The sequence below is a fragment of the Phocoena phocoena genome, chromosome 1, assembly GCF_963924675.1.
Source record: "Phocoena phocoena chromosome 1, mPhoPho1.1, whole genome shotgun sequence".
In the NCBI taxonomy this organism is placed as follows: domain Eukaryota; kingdom Metazoa; phylum Chordata; class Mammalia; order Artiodactyla; family Phocoenidae; genus Phocoena; species Phocoena phocoena.
The window spans coordinates 109,235,458-109,257,806 of NC_089219.1; the positions used below are offsets into that span (position 1 = coordinate 109,235,458).

The window sequence follows — 22,349 nt, forward strand, 5'->3', positions numbered from 1 at the left end:
CGACGTCGGACTCCCGGGGCCCTTGCTTACGCACTTCCTCCCGGGGTCGGGGCCGAGTCGCGGTGTGGTGGGTTCGAGTCCCACCTCCCGACTCGTCGCAAGCCCCTGAACCCGGGGCGGGGCTCATTCGCCAGTTAACCTCTCCGCGGCGAGGGGCAGTGGCACATCTTGAGCTTCACCATGGAGGACTATCTGCAGGGTTGTCGAGTTGCTCTGCAGGTAACGGACCCCTGTCTGTAATCGTAAGGAATGGATCCTGGGGTCCCGGAAGGACAAAGATGTGGGACCTGGGGAGCCCCGAGGGTCTATGTGGAGGGAACGCGGAATTGTGGGGTGGGAGCTTGGGATCTGATCAGGCTTGGGGCCTGAGGAGTGAGGAACGAGAACCTATCCCTTGAGAGTGGGAATGCTGCTCAGTCACCCCACTCCTGAGCTGGGGGCTCCTGCCTTTGGGGTCTGCCCGAGAGCGAGGAGGCGGAATTGTGGGTCTGGGTCCTGCCGCTGAGCCGCTGCTCGCAGTTTCTGGGTCAGTTCCGTCAAAAGGATCGGAGCTGTGCCTGCCGCGAGGTGTGTTTGTTCCTTTCTCCCCGCCCCTCTTTCAGTTCTCCGCTCACGAGGCCTCCCGGGTCCACTGGCCTCCAGGTGAACCCCGCGGGTACGAGTGAAGCTGTGCCCACGGCTTTGTTGCCTCTGAACGGCGGTTTCTGTCTGGCGGGCCTAATTCATTCTGAATTAAAAGTGGTGGTAGCCGACATGTCTGTTGACTACAACCTGCATTCCTTTGCCTCCAGTTTTCTTCATTGGCCTTAACACACACAAATTACATAAAAATCCGCGGCCTGGACTGGATAAGCACAAAGTGTGTTTGGCATCAAAACTATAAGCATGACTCCTGAATGCTTTGTGGCTTATTTTTGGTACTCCCTGAGCGAGTTGGAATCTCCCAGCCTTGCTGACTGGTCATGCAGCCTTAAGCCGCTATCCCCTGTTAGCAGCAAAAAGCTGGCCAGAGAGAGGCTCCAGGAGGCCACCTGGCCCCCCCCCCTACTTCAAGTTACACTGCCCTTGGAGAAACCTAGACAGATGGTTGACTTTGTTTCCTTTTTAAATATCTTAAACTCTACAAACTCCCCTGGGTGATAAGATTCTGGTCTTTAACAAATCCTGAAAGTCACTGAATTCCTCCTGCAGACTCAGCTCCTGTGGTAAATGAATACCCTCACCTGAAGAATAGGAGTGAAGTTCAATTTTAACACCAATTACACCAAATTTTTCCTTGTGAAATACAGATTTGGGGAAAGTTGTTTTAATGCATAAGGCAATTTGGGACCAATTCATTTTGGTTAACTCTGATTTCCACCACAGGGAACTCATTGGAGGACTAATATAGAGTCTTTGTGGCACATTCCAAGGGCCAAGAAGTTGGATTTTGTTTCCCCCCGATAACCCAAATGACCAGTCTGTTTTCCACCATTTGGTAGAGTCCTTGAACCTGAAACCTCACCAGATAGCATTTCATTGCATGCATCTAGACTACAGCATCTGAGTATATCTTCCTCAGGAATATGAAGCTGAAAAATACTGGATTTTTTTCAGTATTACTGATATCCTGACCTTTGTCTGTCTGCATTCATCCCCCAAGGAGCAAGATCTATATCTTCCTTTTTCCAAACTTGTGAACTTGTGAAGGTGAGGTCATATCTTAGCGCTCTTATCACACAACCTGGCCGGGGCCAGGAGAAATGAGAAAATTAGACTCTAGCAATGTTAGTGGGTGAACTGGTGGCAGGACTTACAGGTGGACACCAACAATTTAGATTGCTTTTAATTATAGAAGTAGTAAATGTACATAGGGAAAACTGTTAATACAAAAAGGATATGAAATTAGAAAAAGAAAAAGATCCTTTTTCTTCTCCCTATCCAATTCCCCAGAGGCCACACTGTTGTTTCTTGTGTAAAGAAAGACATGATTTAGACAGAGACGCTATTAAGTTTGAGTGTTGCTATTAAACCACATATAACTTTTAGGAAATTGTGAATGCTTGCCTTTTACACGAGACAAACAGCTGATAACCCAGCCACCTCTCCTGCTGGTACCATATTTTCAGCATTTGATACCAGAGAAATTTTCTACAGTCTCTGCCACAATGATAGTAGGTTGTTCCATTTAAAAGAAATCCTGTTTGGGCTTCCCTGGTGGCGCAGTGGTTGAGAGTCCGCCTGCCAATGCAGGAGACATGGGTTCGTGACCCGGTCCAGGAAGATCCCACATGCTGAGGAGCAGCTGGGCCCATGAGCCATGGCCCCTGCCCCTGCCGCTGAGCCTCCTCCTCGTACCGCAAAGAAAAAAAAAAAAAAAGAAATCCTGTTTAAGTTAATGTCCTATTCATGGTGAGTCATCTTTCACTTTTAGTGGGGAAAAAAAAAATCTTTGCTTCAGGGTGGGGCTGCATTCAAGTTTAGGTGTTCATCCAGAAGCTTTGGATAATCTGTGTTGTCTACACTTCTCAGGAATGAGGCAGGAATCAGGAGTGGCTGACTATCCTTAGAAATTTGCAGTCCTTGCATCAGTATCAGTCAGTCCCATTTTCCCTGCTGGGAAGGCTTCTCTATCTCAGGCTCCTTGTCTCCTTTTTTCATTTCTCCCTCATTAACTAATTTGTAGAGTAGGCATAAGACCATATGCAGCCTTGGAAGGGAAGTAGTTGACTTTGCCAGCCCTGAAACCCATCCCCTCTCCCCCCCAACTCCATGTTGAGGCCGCAAAGAACATCAGGATACAGTCATTTCAGCTAGTGGGTTTTTGTTTTTTGGGTTGTTTTGTTTTGTTTTGGCTGCGTAGGGTCTTTGTTGCTGCGTGCGGGCTTTCTCTAGTTGTGAGCGGGAGCTGTGCGGGCTTCTCATTGCAGTGGCTTCTCTTGTTGTGAAGCACGGGCTCTAGGTGCATAGGCTTCAGTAGTTGTGGCACGCAAGCTCAGTAGTTGTGGCTCGCAGGCTCTAGAGCGCAGGCTCAGTAGTTGTGGCGCATGGGCTTAGTTGCTCCGCGGCATGTGGGACCTTGTTCGAGCCGGACCAGGGCTCGAACCCATGTCCCCTGCATTGGCAGGCGGCTTCTTAACCACTGCGCCACCAGGGAAGGCCTAGGTTTTTTTAAAGAAGAAAAAAAGTTTATATCTACTAGTGGCTCTCAGATTGTATTTCTTCCATTGGCAGCTCAGGTTTCCTCATGCTCTAAGTATAGCTATATTTGCCCTGAACTCTTCCTCTGATGGTTAGAAAACTGAGGCTTGTGCTTTCAGCCAGTGGGGGATGGGGTGGGGGATAAGAGTTAACATGTTTTTCCTAAACAAAGAGGAGAATGGTACCTTGTAAGTTAGGCATCCATATACCCGACTTGCCCAGGACAGTCAGTTTATTGAGACATAATCATTAATTGCACCCCTTTTCATTCTCAAAAGTGTACTGGTTTGGGCTTCCCAGGTGGCGCAATGGTTGAGAGTCCGCCTGCCGATGCAGGGGACACGGGTTTGTGCCCCGGTCCGGGAAGATCCCACATGCTGCGGAGCGGCTAGGCCTGTGAACCATGGCCGCTGAGCCTGTGCTCCGCAACGCGAGAGGCCACAACAGTGAGAGGCCCGCTTACCACAAAAAGAAAAAAAAAAGTGTACTGGTTTGAACAACAAAGTATATAGTCACCTAACTTGTATGCTACGTTAAGGATTTGTGATACATGCCCATGAAAAGATAGCGAGTTCCTTAAGGTAGTAGTTAAGTTCTGTATGAGAATGCCAAGTGCCAGAAGCTGGAAGTGCAGGGGAAGGGACTGCTGTGGCCCAGGTGCAGGGAAGGCTTCACAGAGAGAAGGGGCTTGCGGTTGGGCTTGACGACAGCAAGGGCTAGAGAAAGGAGAAGACGGAAAGGAGCTCATCTGTACTACTTGAGAGTAGGCTCTTGTGTGCGATCTCATTTAATCCTCATAACAACTTCATGAAATTGGTTACAGTAGTCTCCTTATTTTTATATGAGGAAAAAGAGGCTTAGCGAGGCCAAAGTCCCACAAGAAACAGAGCTGAGATTCAGCTCCAGTCTGTGGTCTTTTCAAATGGCAGTTCTGCTGATTTCAGACAGAGAAGAACAAATAGTGCAAAGGACAGCGCTGGGAATGTGCACATCATGTATTGTGGGTGGCGAATGGACCAGTCATGGTGGGGTAGTGGTGGGTGCTGACAGGGGAAAGGAATGCCACCACCTCCCTTGGTTGTTCCTGTTCCAAGATTGGCTGAAAGTCCCAGAGTATTCCTTTTGTGTTAGCTCCTTTTGTTTGCTGTCTGAGCTTGACTGAGCACAAGGGGTTAGTCATTCACCTTCCTCTGGGGGTCATTTCTCCTCCCCTCAGAGCCGTGAAGTTGCATTTGGTCCCTACTTTCTGCTTTTCTGCTTAATCTTCTCTTGGTGCTGGGGATCTGACTGATCCTGATTCGGCTGCCACTTGGAATGAAACAGCACTAACATGAGTTTTGGAAAGATTCTCCGAGGGCCTCTTCAAGCCCAGCAATAGGCCTCTCCCCCTTGCTCTGCCTTTTCTCTGTTCCTCTTCCCTTTATTCTCCAGAGTCAGGGCCATATGGCCTCTCATGTTTGTATAGTTCCCTCTCTAGAGAACATGGTGCCCTCCCTTACTGCTTCACTGATCAAGTTATCTCAGCAGCCACTTATCTCAAGTGCTTTGTTGCCACTTTGGTCCACAGCCATCTGGGCAGTTCTTGGTATCCAGGAAACAGAGGGGCCTTCTCTGGTATCAGGAGGACGAATTGCAAGTCAGAGGAGTTAATATAGGCCTTGGGTCTTGGGTACAGAATTCTCATATTGTGTTGGCAAAGAGTTTAATATTGAAAAGAATCTTCCCACTCCCATGCTGTTCAGTATGAATGGGTCTTGGCTGCCACCCTCTTGAAATAGGCTTAGAGAAATGGGCACAGGGGAGAACCCAAGGGCAGACTTTCCCCAGAGGCCCTTTGCCCAAAACCTTGACAGATAACCTCTGTCTTTTGTCCTTCTCTCTAGGGATGGGAGTAGGAGATGGAGAAGAGGGTGGTTTAAAAATAAAAACCTTTCTAGTTACGAGATAGGACAATTTATGCCACCAGAAGTCTTCTAAAATTGTCCCTTTCTGGCTTTGGCTTTCTGGGCAAGTGAGGGGAGTGGGTAACAGCCAATACAAGGAAGATGATTCTAGGTTCTCTTTTTTCCTAAAGTTACATTACTTGATAAACTTCCTTGTTAGGTTTTATTCCTCTGAACACCTTTCCCACTTTTCTAAACTCTTCTATCTAGCAAATCTTCCCTGATTGAAGAAGCCAGAGTGGATTTTCACCTTTCTGGAACCCAGTAGTTCTCAACTGGGGGTGATTTTGCCCCGCAGGGAATATTTGGCAAAGTCTGGAGACATTTTTGATTGTCATGACTGGAGGGGCTGCTGGCATCTAGTGGGTGGAGTTTGGGGGATGCTGCCAAACACCCTGCAATGCACAGGACAGCAGCCCAGTGCTGAAATCAAGAAACTAGTGTGTTGCTTTTGTCTCATTCCTTCCTCTCTTTCAGAAGTAGGCTGAGATAGAAATTCAAAAGTAAACTGGTAAGATAGAATCCTTGTGCCTAAGCTGAGCCATGGACTGTATAGTCTCATTCCACCTGGCCAAATGCTTCTACTCGGAATGAAATAATAATTCTTACAGTGCCTACCCCTTGGGTTGTTTTGAGGATTAAATGATCAACTAATGCATGTAAAAAGATTAGAACAGTACATGGGGGACTTCCCTGGTGGTGCAGTGGTTAAGAATCCGCCTGCCAATGCAGGGGACACGGGTTCAATCCCTGGTCTGGGAAGACCCCACATGCCGCAGAGCAGCAAAGCCGGTGCACCACAACTACTGAGCCTGCGTTCTAGAGCCCGTGAGCCACAACTACTGAGCCCGTGCGCCTAGAGCCCATGCTCCATAACAAGAGAAGCCACCACAATAAGAAGCCCAAGCACCACAATGAAGAGTAGCCCCCACTCGCCGCAACTAGAGGTAGCCCTCACACAGCAACAAAGACCCAACACAGCCAAAAAAAAATTTTTTAAATACATGGCACACTCAATAGATATTTTGAAACAAAACCCCTCTCTTTGCTATTGTGGGCACCTTTAGGTGTTTTTGTTGTTGTTGTTGTTGTTTTGTGGTACGTGGGCCTCTCACTGCTGTGGCCTCTCCCGTCATGGAGCACAGGCTCCGGACGCACAGGCCCAGCGGCCATGGCTCACGGGCCCAGCCGCTCCGCAGCACGTGGGACCCTCCCGGACCATGGCACGAATCCCCATCCGCTGCATCAGCAGGCGGACTCTCAACCACTGCGCCACCAGGGAAGCCCAACACCTTTAGGTTTTAATGAATTTTATTTAAAATTCTGGTAGGGAGATGCAAGGGAACAAGATTAATAATAACGACAGATATGCCTCCCTCCTCAGAGTTATCAGCAGAAACTTTTCAAAGCTTTAAAAATAAAAGTTCCAGCAGCAGCAGCAACTGTTCTTGCTTTAATCTGAACCTGCTGGGGAAAGTGTCTGTTTCTTGCGTGTGAGAGTGTTGTTTATATCTGGTTATGGTTGAAGCTCCTCTGGGTAGGGGGAGTTTTCATGGACTAGATATCTAAATAATGAACTAGATCTTATTTTTACCTTTATTTTCAAAGTCTGTTCACCTATTCTCGTGATTTAGAAATGCAAGGATTCTTTTCCCTATTTTAAAAATGGGAAAAAAGTACAAACCAGGGTTGATATGGTTTGAATACATCAGCTACCCCAGATGCTTTACTTTTGACTTCTCCTCAAGTGCCCAGAGAAGCACAAGAATCAGAGAATGATTTACTGCTGTTCTGAAAGTTAACATTCAAGGAGACAGTGTAGTAGAGAGGAAGGAGCACTTTTCCACTAACTATAGATATGTGTGGAATGCTTAAAGCTTAGCTAAAACACTTATGCCCTCTTAACTAATATCCTTATCCATGAACTGAGGACCCATAAGATTATATGACCTACCTCCTCTGTGAAGATCAGTGAGAGGATGTGTGTGCAGCCCTACATGAGAATAAGGTAACTAGAAATGGATGGAGATGCTTTTGTTAATTTCCCACTCTCCTGCCTCTCTAGGAGTCCCGACCCATACATGTTGTGCTGGGAAATGAAGCCTGTGACTTGGACTCCATGGTGTCAGCTCTCGCCCTGGCTTTTTATCTGGCAAAGGTGAGTACCTAGGAACAGAGTGCCTTAAAATGAAAAGATTTGGATTCAAGACCCAGCTCTGCTACTGAACAGCATTTAGCCTTGGGTAAGTCAGATCTCTTAACTTTGCTGAGTCTCCTGTCACCAACTATAAAATCTGAAATGATAATATTTTGCAGTGTTGCTGTGAGGATCAAATGAACAAATGTATTTTGAAGAATTTGTAAACTATAAAGCAGTATTCAAACAGTTAACTATTGAATTCCTTATGGGTATCAGTGATCTGTGTATGTTCCTCATGCCCATGTCAGCTCTGGAGGACTGATATTGCCTTCTCTCCAGCATCTAGAAGTAGGTCTTTTCCGTGAGTTGTCTTGTTGACCTTCATGCTATTGCCAAGAAGGAGAGAGGGGAAGGGTCATGCTTTTATTTTGATAAGACTGGGTAACTGCGGCTTTGAGGAAGGCAGTGACTTACCCAAGATCATGTCTCCCTTGGTCCCAATAGTCTTGTGACTGACTTTTCCTATCCTGTTACAGAACATAGCCATACCTTCTTTTCACTTTCCTCTCTAGACAACTGAGGCTGAAGAAGTCTTTGTGCCAGTTTTAAATATAAAACGTTCTGAGCTACCTCTACGAGGTGACAATGTCTTCTTCCTTCAGAAGACTCACATTCCAGAGTCCCTCTTGATTTTCCGGGATGAGATTGACCTCCATACATTGCAGCAGGCTGGCCAGCTCACCCTCATCCTTGTTGACCATCATGTCTTACCCAAGTAAGTGGAAGAAAGTTAAGCTGATACTTACCATGTGCCATGGGCTGTGATGAGTAAGGTTTTTAAAGAGTAGAAGAAAGAATGTTTTCTCATAGGATCTCACAGGCTAAGCATAGTTGATGGGTGATATCAGATATAGAAAGACAATAAAAAAATATTGTCAGTTCTCTAGTTATACAAGTAATAAAAAGAAATAGAAACACGGAGAGTTCAAACTAAAGGATAACTCAGAAATATTGTAAATCTACCTTTGGTATCATTGTTTTAAGATATCATGGCAGATTTATTACAATAGAAACCTTTGAATAATGGTTACAACGGCATTTTTAACTTTAAAAAGTTAGCAACATCATTTCCTCCATAAAGCAATATTTCTTTAATGCTATTTAACAAACATACACACCTATAATAATCCCATCCCTAATTTAGGACTGGAAAAAAACTGCCAACAAAGCAATACGAGTACAAGACCTTCCCAAGTGTGTCTAGCTCCTGCTAATAGTAATATGAATATTTTTTCCTTAAGCACACTGGTTATAGCAGGACATTGACAGAGGACAGCCTAAGGGTACTAATCCATCTATCCACTCACTCATTAATAAACTTCTATTTAGAGGACGAAGGTGAGGTAGAATCTCTGTTCTCAAGAAGTTGTCAGTCAGAGGAGGGAACTAGGTAAACAGGTCATTGTAATGGGTGTTAGAGGTAAGTGGTGACCGTCACTCTAGGGGACAGTAGTTACATGAAGGATGGAGTGGTTAAATATGCAAGAGGGGAGTAGAGAGGAGTGTCAGGAAAGGTTTCCTAATGGAGTTGATCCTTGATCTCAGTCTTGAAAGACTAGGTATTTGCTTGGTGAATGAGGAGTTGAGGTAGTTAGCAAAACGCAGGCAGGTATGAAATAGCATGGTGAGTTGGGAGAACTGAGGTTTGTTTTGCATAACTGGAACATAAAATATGAGGGAGGAGTAGGACATAAAAAAGATAAGACTAGAGAGGTAGGCAGGGGCCAGATCATGGAGATCTTGTAGGCCTTGCCAAGGAGATTAGACTTTATTTTGAGCAGTGGGGAACTATTGTTAATTCTATTTATTCCAGATCCTAGCAGAACCAAATTTGCATTTTTCAAATGCTCTTTCAGGTAGTCTTATAGAGGACAGTTTCGGAGGGCACTGGAAGCAGGTGTTTGGTTAAGGAACTATTGGAGTAGTTCAGATGAGAGAGATTGAGGGCCAAGAATAAGGCAGTAGCAGAGGGTTGGAAAGGAGGGAATGGATGGGAATTGAGCCAGAAGCCACAGGTGACCTGCATGAAATTTGGATATTAAGTGAATTGAGGGAACAGGAGAGATTTAGATGTTGGGTGTCCAGGTGTCAATTGGAAAGACAACCCTAAAGGATATCAGATATGTGGGTGAGATACTGGTAGCAGATACTTCGTCAAATTCACCTATACGTGTTTAAAGATGGCTTTAGTTATAATATTTAAGAGAAGAACTGAGAGGAGTGAGGCAGAGGTAGAAGTGATCAAAGGTCTAAGTGTCTGCCTATGATGTCTGTTTTCTTCATGAGTGAGGTGCAGCTGGAGTGCCCCTACCTATCTTTCTTTCTCTTTTCCCCCACACACCTCCCCCATTTCCCACACAGGAGTGACGCAGCCTTAGAGGAGGCAGTAGCAGAGGTGCTAGACCATCGGCCCATCGATCAGAAACACTGCCCTCGCTGCCATGTTTCAGTTGAGCTGGTGGGGTCCTGCGCTACCCTGGTGGCCGAGAGAATCCTGCAGGGGGCACCAGAGATCTTGGACAGGCAAACTGCAGCCCTTCTTCATGGTGAGGGTGGCTTGGGGGTTGGGACCTGATTAGTTCCTTTATTCCCATGCCAGAGAAGGGAAAGTGGAGAAGTCTAGACTCTTCCAGCCTGACCACACCCTCTCAAAGCCATTTAGTAGATATGAAGGCGGGGATTCTTTCAGGGGGCAATTAGGCATTAAAAAGGCTGTGGGATACTTTGTCCTTTGAAGGCCTGTGGAATACTTTGTTGGAGAAAGCAGAAAGGAAGCTCAGAACAACAGACCTAGAAGCTGCCTATTAGTAGCATTGCATAATGGAAAGAGGACTAGCCAAAGAAGCAGGAAATGAATTCTAATACCATTTCTGCCCAGGAAGTAGTTATATGACCTTGAGCAAATCTCTTAACCTTTTTTGTTCTTATTTTCTCCATTTGTTAAAAAAAAAAGAGAGAGAGAGAGAATTGGATTAGACTATCTCTTCTAACTGGAATTTGGCCTGTGGAAGAGAGATCATCTCTCTCTGACTAGGTTTCAAAATCTCCAAGAATTGAGATATTTACACTTCCTTTCTACCTTTTCCCCATTTCCCTGACTACATTTTAGTTTGGATTTGGGATGTCTTACTCAGGACATTGTCCTAGTTTGTTTTGTCTTCAGTGAGTTGCCGTACAGTCTCCTTTGGTATTGTGTCCATTTGGTTTGAGGGTTATGTGTGTTCTAGTTGTCAGGAATGGAGGGCCACAGGATTTGAGTTCTGCCATCCTCCTTCTCTGCAGGAGCAATCATCCTGGACTGTGTGAACATGGACCCTAAAATTGGAAAGGCAACCCTAAAGGACAACCAATATGTGGAGAATCTAGAGGCCCTCTTCCCAAATCTGCCCAAGAGAAATGATATCTTTGATTCTCTGCAAAAGGCAAAGTTTGATGTATCAGGTATGAAATGTTAAACTGGTGGACAAAAGCCTTGTTCATTATGTTCTTGAATACCGTCAAAACAATTTCAGAGCGTGCATAATGATTTAAGCTTTATACCAGAAAGAAGCTAGGTAGTGTGTGAGTCTGATCATGAATTAATCAGTCATTTACTGGATTGTTCTATCCTGGCTATTGGGTGGATGAGAAGGAATATATTAAGAGTGTCAGAGGTTTCTAGTCTAATTAGAGAATACAGACATATAAATAAAGTATGCTGAGGGAATACAGTCATCCCTTGGTGTCTGCAGGGAATTGGTTCCAGTATCCCCCACAGATACCAAAATCCTCGGATACTCAAGTCCCTTACGTAAAATGGCATAGTATAATGAATACAGTCGGCCCTCCTTATCCGCAAATGTGAAGCCCGTGGTACAGAGGGCCAACCCTACTGAATTATCAGAGTGAGATCTAGATAAATGGTTAGGGAAGCAGAAGAAACATTTAGGGTGAATATACAAAGGACGAAGGAAGAGAACAAAAAAACTTCCATGATTTGTTACCCAGCTACCGCCTGTTGACATTAAAAAAAAAGAAAGAGGGCTTCCCTGGTGGCGCAGTGGTTGAGAGTCCGCCTGCCGATACAGGGGACATGGGTTCGTGCCCCGGTCTGGGAAGATCCCACATGCCGCAGAGCCGCTGGGCCCATGAGCCACGGCCGCTGAGCCTGAGCGTCCAGAGCCTGTGCTCCACGACGGGAGAGGCCACAACAGTGAGAGGCCTGCATACCGCAAAAAAAAAAGAAAGAGAGGTCCCGCTTGTACTTTTAGAAAAGTAAAACAACACAGAATGGGGAAAATCAGGAGTAAAAGCCTCTCTTCTTCCATTTACCCTTCTCCCCAGAGTCCCTTGCTCTAAAGGTACCTATTGTGACCCAGTAATCGAAAGTAATTTTTTATTTAGAGTAAATTTCTATTGGGACTTCCCTGGTGGTTCAGTGGGTAAGACTCCGTGCTCCCAATGCAGGAGGCCCGGGTTCGATCCCTGGTCGGGGAACTAGATCCCACATGCATGCCACAATGAAGATCCTGCATGCCACAACTAAGACCCGGTGCAGCCAAAATAAATAAATATTATTTTAAGTGAATAAATAAATTTCTATTATATAATTACATCCTGAGTTACTAGCCCTGTTCATTGCCCCAAAGAGAGGCTGTGTTTTTCCTCTTCCTTGACCTGTCTTGGTGTCTTCACCTTCCTGGTCTTGGGACCCTGGGTTCTCTTGGTTGTCTTGTTTCACCCTTAGTCTCACATCCACTTTCTAGGACTGACCACAGAGCAGATGCTGAGAAAGGACCAGAAGACCATCTCCAGACAAGGCACCAAGGTGGCCATTAGTGCAATATATATGGATTTGGAGGTAAGAGCAAGATGTAGGTGTGGGTGGGAGAGGAAACCTTTAGTTTTGTATGTAACCTTGCCACTCACTCCTGGCTCACCTCCAAAATGTATCTTACCCCTCCTTTTCTCCATCTCTACTCCACAGTCCATCATCTCTCACTGCACTACTGTAATGGCCCCCATGCTGGTTTCCCTGCCTCCACTTTTGACCCCTGAAAACTGTTCTCCCCACAGCAGCCAGAGTGATCTCTTTAAGACATGTCAGATCCAGGGGAGTAACCTGGTGGTCTAGTGTTTAGGACTCAGCGCTTTCACTGCTGTGGTCTGGGTTCAGTCCCTGGTCGGGGAACTGAGATAAAAAAAAAAAAAGATATGTCAGATCCTATTGGCCCCCTCCCTTTACTGCCTTTTCATTGTACTTCTAATAAAATCTAAAGGCCTTACAGTGGTTTATAGGGCCCTCCTTTATCAGGCCTTTGTCCTTTTCTCTGACTTCTTCATTCCAGCCCCATTCCTACACTCACAGTACTGTAGCCACCCCAGTTTTCTTTCTGTTTTTCAGAACCATTAAGTTTACTCTTAGCTCTCAACTCAGAGCCTTTGCACTCCTTTTGCAGAGCTGGCTCCTTCTTTTCATTCAGGACTTAGCTCAGGTGTCTTCTCTTTCAGGAGGTTTTTCCTGACCACCCTAACTAAAGTAATATCCTCCATGCTCAAAAATCTCTAAATATTACTTTTTTTTTTTTGTACATGCAGCTTGTGGGATCTTAGTTCCCTGACCAGGAATTGAACCTAGGCGCCCTGCAGTGGAAGTATGGAGTCCTAACCACTGGACTGCCAGGGAATTCCCATTTTGTTTTCTTCATAGCACGTAGCACACTGAAATAATCATGTTTCATGGTTTCCTTGTTTATTGTCTGTATTCCTCTGCTAGTTTATCAGCTCCACCAGAGCAGAGACCCTATTTCTTTTGTTTCTGCTGTATCTCCAGCACCTTTGACAATGCCTGGCGCATAGTGGATGCTCGATGAATTTTGTCGAATGGGTGAAGGAATATAACTCTGATAGTGGTATTTTAATACCTGGCTCCATATCTTATTGGTTTAAATCACTCATCTGATCTGAACATGTACTCTCATAGACTGCACAGCTTTCTCCTAAATAACATGTAAAAATTTTTACTAAATAATTAACTGAAACAGAATAGCATGGCCTCTTCCCTTGCTACTTATAACCTAGTTTTGTAACCAAACATAAGAACACAAAAGGCTTGCCAGAGTACCATAATCATAGTACAAATTGACACATTAGAAATGCTAAGGATAAAGAAAAGCCTGATCTAAAGCAGCTGGTGGTATTATTCATTGGAGGAAATACTGCGTGAGATTTTGGAGAAGAATATAGATAGATAGACAAAGAATGAAGAGCCAAGGACGGAGTTGTCATGTGTCTGTACTTATTTGTATGCGCCATTGTTCTGTTTTAGAATAAAAATATCCTCAAGGCAAAGACCTTGCTTGATTGATTGTAAGAGCAGGATAGCCTTGGACATACCAGGCACATTACGTACATTACCTTTTTTTTTTTTTTTTTTTGCATTACACGGGCCTCTCACTGTTGTGGCCTCTCCCGTTGCTCCGGACGTGCAGGCCCAGCGGCCATGGCTCACGGGCCCAGCTGCTCCACGGCATGTGGGATCTTCCCGGACCGGGGCACGAACCCGTGTACCCTGCATCAGCAGGCGGACTCTCAACCACTGTGCCACCAGAGAAGCCCCATTATCATTTTTTAATTCTTAAAACAATCAAGTTTGGTAAATGATTTATCCTCATTTTACAGATGAGGAAACTTAAGTCCAGGGATCCTTGATCATATAGCTGATAGGTAACACAGCTGATTTTCAAACCAATTCTGTCTAAACCCAAAGCCTCATTCTGTGAGGCTCATAGAATGACCTCATAGAAAGGCTCATTCTCCTCATTCTATATATTGCCTTCCAGCACATAAACAGCACAGAGTAAACATTAGATACCTTTTTTATGGAGTACAAGTCCCAGGTTAACATGCAAAGAAACCCTTCATAAGCATCTTCTGTTGAGGGTGATAATGAGGATCCAGCGGCAGCCCTCATCCCTGTCCATTTCTTCTGTTTTAGGCCTTTCTGCAGAGGTCTGGCCTCATTGCAGATCTCCATGCCTTCTGCCAGGCTCACAGCTATGATGCCCTGGTCGCCATGACTATCTTTTTCAACACTTGCAATGAGCCGGTGCGGCAGTTGGCAGTTTTCTGTCCCCACACAGCACTCCGAGTGACGGTGAGTCCCTGTCCCTTCTCCAGCCTGAGGACCCTACAGAGTTCTGCCTGTACGCACTGTCCTGTGCTATAAAGACCTCTCCTTCATTCTTGTATTTATCCAGAGGTCCTTGATCTGTTTCCAGAATCTCCACTACCCGCTTTTTTCCATTCTCTCTATGTGTGAATATCCTTAATCATACTCTTGTTGAGAAAGGGAGATTCCAAAGAGAATTGGAGACACAATTCCTGCTTAAAAGAAATTAAAATCAGGTTAAAAGGACGTGTTGTAAATCTGGAGTTAAAACTAGATTCTTGGTTTAAGCATTAATTCCTCACCCCTGAAAATCAATTCCTTTCTTTTTACCTTATTGCCTTGAAAATTGGAAACAGATGAGAAACCTTTTCTACTACTTAAGCAGTTTGTGCTAACTCTGTAGAGAAGTGGTCTAGGAGCAGGTTTGGTTTTTTTCCCTGATCTTCCATTTAGCCACCTTTCCCACCTCCTCCCTTTCTTTTCCTCTGTTGGTTACTGATAAGCCCAGGGAAGAATTTAAAAGTGGACTTAAGGCAGTCCAGGGATTCTTCGGATTTCTTAGCAGCGAGGACTGCTGAAGACTGGTCTGAATACAGCTGGATAATCTTTTTTGTGCATGAAAGGCATGTCTGCCCCTTCCCACCTCTCTTTGTCTTTATCTTCTCCTCCAGGAAGCAAATGTAATTTCATTCAGTGGAAAGTAGTTTGGCATTGTGGAAAGAACTACAGCCTATATAAAGGCAGATATATAGGCTTTTCTGTCCCGGATTTGCCACTTACTTGCTCTTTGACCAAAGGCAAGTCAGTTGACTTCTGATTCTGTAAATGTCATATTACCACCTACTAATTAGTGTGATGTAATCATTAAACATAATATTATATGTAAGGTTCATTGCTGGGCACAATGCTCTCTTACTAATCATGTCATGAAGGAAAGGGTGCTTTGACCATACGAAGTACCTCTCCCCACCTTCCTAAATCTCCCCTTCTTCTCCCTGCCATGGTCCCTCTGGAACTCTGTAGGTATCTGATAACTCTACCATTGCCCAGGCTTCCTCTGTGCTGGAAAATGGTAGTCCTCTTTTCACGGTCTGCCCTACCATTTCCTCTCTTCCTCCTGTGTTAGAAATAGTATAATATAGTAATTTAGAACACCAGCTCTGATAACAGACCTGAGTTCAAGTATCAGCTTTGTTTCATTCAAACTTGACCTTTGGCGACACATAGTAATCAAACTGACAACAATTAAAGACAAACTATTAAATGCAACAAGGGAAAAATGACAAATAACATACAAGGGAACTCCCGTAAGCTTAACAGCTGATTTCTCAGCAGAAACTCCACAAGCCACAGGGGAGTGGCACGATGTATTTAAAATGATGGAAGGGAAGAACATACAACCAAGATTACTCTATCCGGCAAGGATCTCATTCAGATTTGATGGAGAAATCAAAAGCTTTACAGACAAGCAAAAGCTAAGAGAATTCAGCACCACCAAACCAGCTCTACAACAAATGCCAAAGGAATTTCTCTAAGTGGGGAACACAAGAGAAGAAAAGGACCTACAGAAACAAACCCAAAACAATTAAGAAAATGGTAATAGGAACATACATATAGATAATTACCTTAAATGTGAATGGATTAAATGCTCCAACCAAAAGACACAGGCTCGCTGAATTGATACAAAAACAAGACCCATATATATGCTGTCTACAAGAGACCCATTTCAGACCTAGGGACATATACAGACTGAAAGTGAGGGGATGGAAAAAAGATACTCCATGCAAATGGAAATCAAAGGAAAGCTGGAGTAGCAATACTCATATCAGATAAAATAGACTTTAAAATAAAGACTGTTACAAGAGACAAGGAAGGACACTACATAATGATCAAGGGATCAATCTAAGACGAAGATATAACAATTATAAATATATATGCACCCGACATAGGAGCACCTAAATACATAAGGCAAATGCTAACAGCTATAAAAGAGAAAATCTACAGTAACACAATAATAGTGGGCGACTTTAACACCTTCCTTACACCAGTGGACAGATCATCCAGACAGAAAATTAATAAGGGGGCTTCCCTGGTGGCCCAGTGGTTGAGAGTCCGCCTGCCGATGCAGGGGACACGGGTTCGTGCCCCGGTCTGGGAAGATACCACATGCCACGGAGCGGCTGGGCCCGTGAGCCATGGCCGCTGAGCCTGCGCGTCCAGAGCCTCTGCTCCACAACGGGAGAGGCCACAACAGTGAGAGGCCCGCGTACAGCAAAAAAAAAAAAAAAAGAAAGAAAATTAATAAGGAAACACAGCTTTAAATGACACAATAGACCAGACAGATTTAATTGATATTTATAGGACATTCCATCTGAAAACAGGAAGATTACACTTTCTTCTCAAGTGCACACAGAACATTCTCCAGGATAGATCACACCTTGGGTTACAAATCAAGCCTCGGTAAATTTAAGAAAATTGAAATCATATCAAGCATCTTTTCCGACCACAACACTATATGACATTAGAAATGTTACAGGGAAAAAAACATAAAAAACACAAACACATGGAGGCTTAACAATACGTTACTAAATAACCAAGAGATCACTGAAGAAATCAAGGAGGAAATCAAAAAATACCTAGAGACAAATGACAATGAAAACATGACGATCCAAAACCTGTGGGATGCAGCAAAAGCAGTTCTAAGAGGGAAGTTTATAGCAATACAATCCTACCTCAAGAAACAAGAAAAATCTCAAGTAAACAATCTAAACTTACACATAAAGGAGAGAAAGAAGAACAAACAAAACCCAAAGTTAGTAGAAGGAAAGAAAAAGATCAGAGCAGAAATAAATGAAATAGAAACAAAGAAAACAATAGCAAAGGTCAATAAAACTAAAAGCTGGTTCTTTGAGAAAATAAACAAAATTGATAAGCCTTTAGCCAGACTCATCAAGAAAAGAGGGAGAGGACTCAATAAAATTAGAAATGAGGGACTTCCCTGGTGGAGCAGTGGTTAAGAATCCACCTGCCATAAATGCCCATTGACAGATGAATGGATAAAGAAGATGTGGTACATATATACAATGGAATATTGCTCAGCCATAAAAAGGAATGAAATCGGGTCATTTGTAGAGACGTAGGTGCATCTGGAGACTGTCATACAGAGTGAAGTAAGTCAGAAAGAGAAAAACAAATATCGTATATTAACGCACATATGTGGAACCTAGAAAATGGTACAGATGAACTGGTTTGCAGAGCAGAAATTGAGACACAGAAGTAGAGAAAAAACGTGTGGACACCAAGGGGGGAAAGCAGTGGGGGGTGGGAGTTGTGATGTGGTGAATTGGGAAATTGGGATCAACATGTATACACTGATGTGTATAAAATGGATGACTAATAAGAAAAAATAAGTAAATAAAAAAAGAATCCATCTGCCAGTGCAGGGTTTGATCCCTGCTCCGGGAAGATCCCACATGCCACAGAGCAGCTAAGCCCGTGCACCACAACTGCTGAGCCTGTGCTCTAGAGGCCACAAGCCACAACTACTGAACCCATGTGCCACAACTACTGAAGCCAACACGCCTAGAGCCTGTGCTCTGCCACAAGAGAAGCCACCACAATGAGAAGCCCGTGCACCACAACGAAGAGTAGCCCCCACGTGCCACATCTAGAGAAAGCCCACATGCAGCAATGAAGACCCAACGCAGCCAAAAGACAATATGGTACTGGCACAAAAACAAATATAGATCAATGGAACAGGATAGAAATCCCAGAGATAAACCTGAGCACTTACAGTCAACTAATCTATGACAAAGGGGGCACAGATATACAATGGAGAAAAGACAGTCTCTTCAATAAGTGGTGCTGGGAAAACTGGACAGCTACATGTAAAACAATGAAATTAGAACACTTCCTAGCACGATACACAAAAATAAACTCCAAATGTATTAAAGACCTGAATGTAAGACTGGACACTATAAAACTCTTAGAGTAAAACATAGGAAAAACACTCTTACACATAAATCACAGCAAGATCTTTTTTGACCCACCTCCTAGAGTAATGGAAATAAAAACAAAAATAAAGAAATAGGACCTAATGAAACTTAAAAGCTTTTGCACAGCAAAGGAAACTATAAACAAGATGAAAAGACAACCCTCAGAATGGGAGAAAATATTTGCAAACGAATCAATGGACAAAGGATTAATCTCCAAAATATATAAACAGCTCGTGCAGCTCAATATTAAAAAAAACAACCAACCCAATCCAAAAACGGGCAGAAGACCTAAATAGACATTTCTCCAGAGAAGACATACAGATGGCCAAGAGGCACATGAAAAGCTGCTCGACATCACTAATCGTTAGAGAAATGCAAATCAAAACTACAATGAGGTATCACCTCACACCGGTTAGAATGGGCATCATCAGAAAATCTACAAACAATAAATGCTGGAGAGGGTGTGGAGAAAAGGGAACCCTCCTACACTGTTGGTAGGAATGTAAATTGATACAGCCACTATGGAGAACAGTATGGAGATTCCTTAAAAAACTAAAAACAGAATTACCATATGACCCAGCAATCCCACTACTGGGCATATACCCAGAGAAAAACATAATTCAAAAAGACACATGCACCCCAGTGTTCATTGCAGCACTATTTACAATAGCCAGGTCATGGAAGCAACCTAAATGTCCATCGACAGATGAATGGATACAGAAGATGTGATACATATATACAATGGAATATTACTCAGCCATAAAAAGGAACAAAACTGGGTCATTTGTAGAGACGTGGATGGACCTAGAGACTGTCATACAGAGTGAAGTAAGTCAGAAAGAGAAAAACGAATATCGTATGTTAACACATATATGTGTAATCTAGAAAAATGGTACAGATGAACTGGTTTGCAAGGCAGAAATAGAGACACAGATGTAGAGAACAAACGTATGGACACCAAGAGGGGACAGCAGGGGCGGGGTGGTGGTGGGATGAATTGGGAGATTGGGATTGACATATAGACACTAATATGTATAAAATAGATAATTAATAAGAACCTGCTGTATAAAAAATAAATAAACTTTTAAAAAAACAGAAACAAAATAAACTTGACCTTCGGCAAGTTACCTAATCTAAGCCTCAGTTTCCCTACCTGTAAATGAGGGTAACAGTAATACCAACCTGTAAGGTAGTTGTGAGGATTAAATGAGGAAATTAATATTTGAAAATGGCCAGACATGGCGCGATGCTTGGCATACTTCCCACCCCAACTTGATCTATTTATTCTTTCTGCCTGTATTCTTCTCCTGACCTCAATATAGTAGATGCTTGTCCCATCTCAGCTAAGGATAGAGTTCAAGTTTTTGAGCACAGGAATACCCTTGCAAATAACAATATTCGAGGAGGTGGGAGTCCCAGGTTCTGGTTCAGACTCTACCATCATCTACATTCAAGGCACATAATCTCTCTGGGCTTTGGTTTACTTATGAATAAAATGGAATATATCATCTCAAGTGTTTCTTCTGTTTCTAAAATACTGTGTGTATTAGTTGATGTGCCTCTGTTGCAAGCAATAAAACAACCCTAGATGACTTAATTTTAAAAATATATTTTTTATCCTCTATAAGAGAAGTCTCTCAGAAGTCTCAGCTTTTTGCTTCACCACCTTATATACCACCTCCCCATCTTGTCTCCTTTTTAGGTCTGTGGAGTCCTGGAACGCTCCCACGCTCCGTCCCTGAAGCTGACCCCTGCCCCAAGCATCCACCCTAACCTCCAAACCTATCTTCAAGGCAACACCCAGGTCTCTCGAAAGAAACTTTTGCCTCTGCTCCAGGAAGCCCTGTCAGCATATTTTGACTCCACGAACATCCCTTCAGGACAGCCTGAGACAGAGGGTGTGTCCAGGGAGCAGGTAGACAAGGAATTGGACAGGGCAGGTAACTCCCTGATTCCTGGACTGAGTCAAGATGAGGAGGAGCCTCCACTGCCCCCCACACCCATGAACAGCCTGGTGGACGAGTGCCCTCTGGATCAGGGGCTGCCGAAATTCTCAGCCGAGGTCATCTTTGAGAAATGTAGTCAGATCTCACTGTCAGAATCTACCACTGCCTCCCGGTCCAAGAAATGACTGTTGGGAGGGGAGGGGGAAGTGAAAGAGGTTGCTTGAACCACCCTGAATGCATGTTTTGAGATGTTTCAGCAATTTTGTCTTCAGTTTTCCAGGATCTGGTATACTGTTCTCATAAACCTAGAAGGAGAAAGAAGTAAAAGAAAGCTGAGCTGGCATTCTCCCTTTTCCCCACAATCTCTACCAATCAAACAAATTTTATTATTTAATTTAACTCCTTAAATCTGCACTGACTCTCCTCTATTTCATTTGCCAGGGTCATGATGTGATAACATACACAGTTCCAGCAGAGTGGCACAGAAAGAATGTGTACCCCAAAAGTGCCCTAAGTCAGGCTTTTTAACAGAACCAGTATTTCTTATGGAACCAAACATTCATTGTCTCCAGTGTTCATTTATTCTCTTATTAATTCAAGTATTTATTGAACACAATACCTACTTTTAGCTTCTTCCAGTTTTTAGCCTTTAGTTGATTTTCACCTCCATCACTCCTCTTTCTGCCCCCAATTAGGTGATGGTGTCTCATTCCCAGTTTGCTAAATTTCTACTCTGAGCTTATTGTGACTGTTTCGGGATAGTTTGGGAGCAGATTGGAGGCAATTATCTTCTGTCCTGATCAGCTGGCCTGACTCTCAGTTTCTTTGGATCCCTCTGACTCAGAGCCACAGGGACCCTGAAGAGACCCAGAAGACCCCCCTGGTTCTTGAGAGTTCAGGAGACACCTGGGAAAGCCTTAAGACCTCATGGGCACTCTTCGCAAAAGACAGTAGAACTACAATGAGACCCCTGGCTCTGTCGATTTCTTATCCATCTGATTTTCTCCTTGGGCATTGTAGAAGGAAACACGGAGTTCATACCAACTGCCATCAACTGTGTGTCTTTTGTCCAGACACTCACTCCTCTAGATCTCATTTCCCCGTCTGCAAAACTGATGTTTCCTGGTTTCTGTGATCTGCCTGTTGCCACACCGTCCTTTCTTGCCTCTGCTTCTCTGGTTTTTTGTTTGTTTCTTTTTCCCTGGGAGTGCTCAGGGTCACTGAATTGTCTGTTTATTTGTGATTGTACCAAGGTACTCAGCCTCATGTAGCATGTACAGGGGTATGATTCATACCATAGTGACCCAGCAAAGAGCTCCCTTCCACTGACTTGTTCTGCATGTGTAGAGTCTCCCTTTTCTCTTCAGACCAACCTGTTCCCCCTTTTCCTACCCCACAGCTCTGCTCCCTGTAAGTTTTCAGCAGTTTCGCTGAACAGTGGGGTATGTGATGGTTTTGGCATGATGTCTTCATATGAGGGAAACTGACTTCACTTTGAGGGGATGTTTGTAGCCATTGGAAGGTAAAATAGTGGCATGATTACTGAACCAAAGGAATTTATGTTTTGTAACTTGGGTACTTTGATTTTGCATTTTGTTAAAGTATTAAATACTTTTTTCCTGTTTGGGGCCTTATTGTCTATTTTTACAACTATAATCAGGCCTTTCCCTCTGATAATTGTTTTAACCTTCTCAAGATTCATTTCCCTTCTTTCTGCTGTACATTCTGTCTTCCTTCTGTTGACTCTTTTTAGGAATAAGGAGCAACAGTCTTATGTCTCCCCTCATCCTCAGCCTTTCCTTTAATTTGTTTCTTCCAGTTAAGTGTAACATACTTACACATAACATAACATACTTCTGTGTCCTTGATTCTGCTTATGCTTGAAAAGTAGGCCCACGATAGTCTTAAAACTAAAATGGTTTCTACCATTACCTC

At 43.8% G+C, this 22,349-nt stretch overlaps 1 protein-coding gene across 3 annotated transcripts; it reads left to right on the forward strand.

Moving 5' to 3' along the window:
• The first annotated feature begins 33 nt into the window (after window positions 1-33).
• On the forward strand, window positions 34-22,036 carry PRUNE1 (prune exopolyphosphatase 1). 3 transcript variants are annotated; one of them, XM_065886067.1, is made up of 8 exons: window positions 34-219; window positions 7,189-7,281; window positions 7,836-8,038; window positions 9,685-9,869; window positions 10,606-10,764; window positions 12,069-12,163; window positions 14,300-14,458; window positions 20,171-22,036. In XM_065886067.1, exons 1-8 carry the CDS (start codon window positions 181-183, stop codon window positions 20,597-20,599), a joined length of 1,362 nt encoding a protein of 453 aa, XP_065742139.1. In that variant the 5' UTR covers window positions 34-180; the 3' UTR covers window positions 20,600-22,036. The 3 variants fall into 3 exon arrangements, with proteins under 3 accessions (XP_065742139.1, XP_065742147.1, XP_065742155.1); XM_065886075.1 differs by lacking the exon at window positions 14,300-14,458 and having other exon boundaries at window positions 181-219; window positions 20,171-20,599; XM_065886083.1 differs by lacking the exons at window positions 34-219; window positions 7,189-7,281; window positions 9,685-9,869; window positions 10,606-10,764 and having other exon boundaries at window positions 7,963-8,038; window positions 20,171-20,599.
• Window positions 22,037-22,349: the final 313 nt, after the last annotated feature.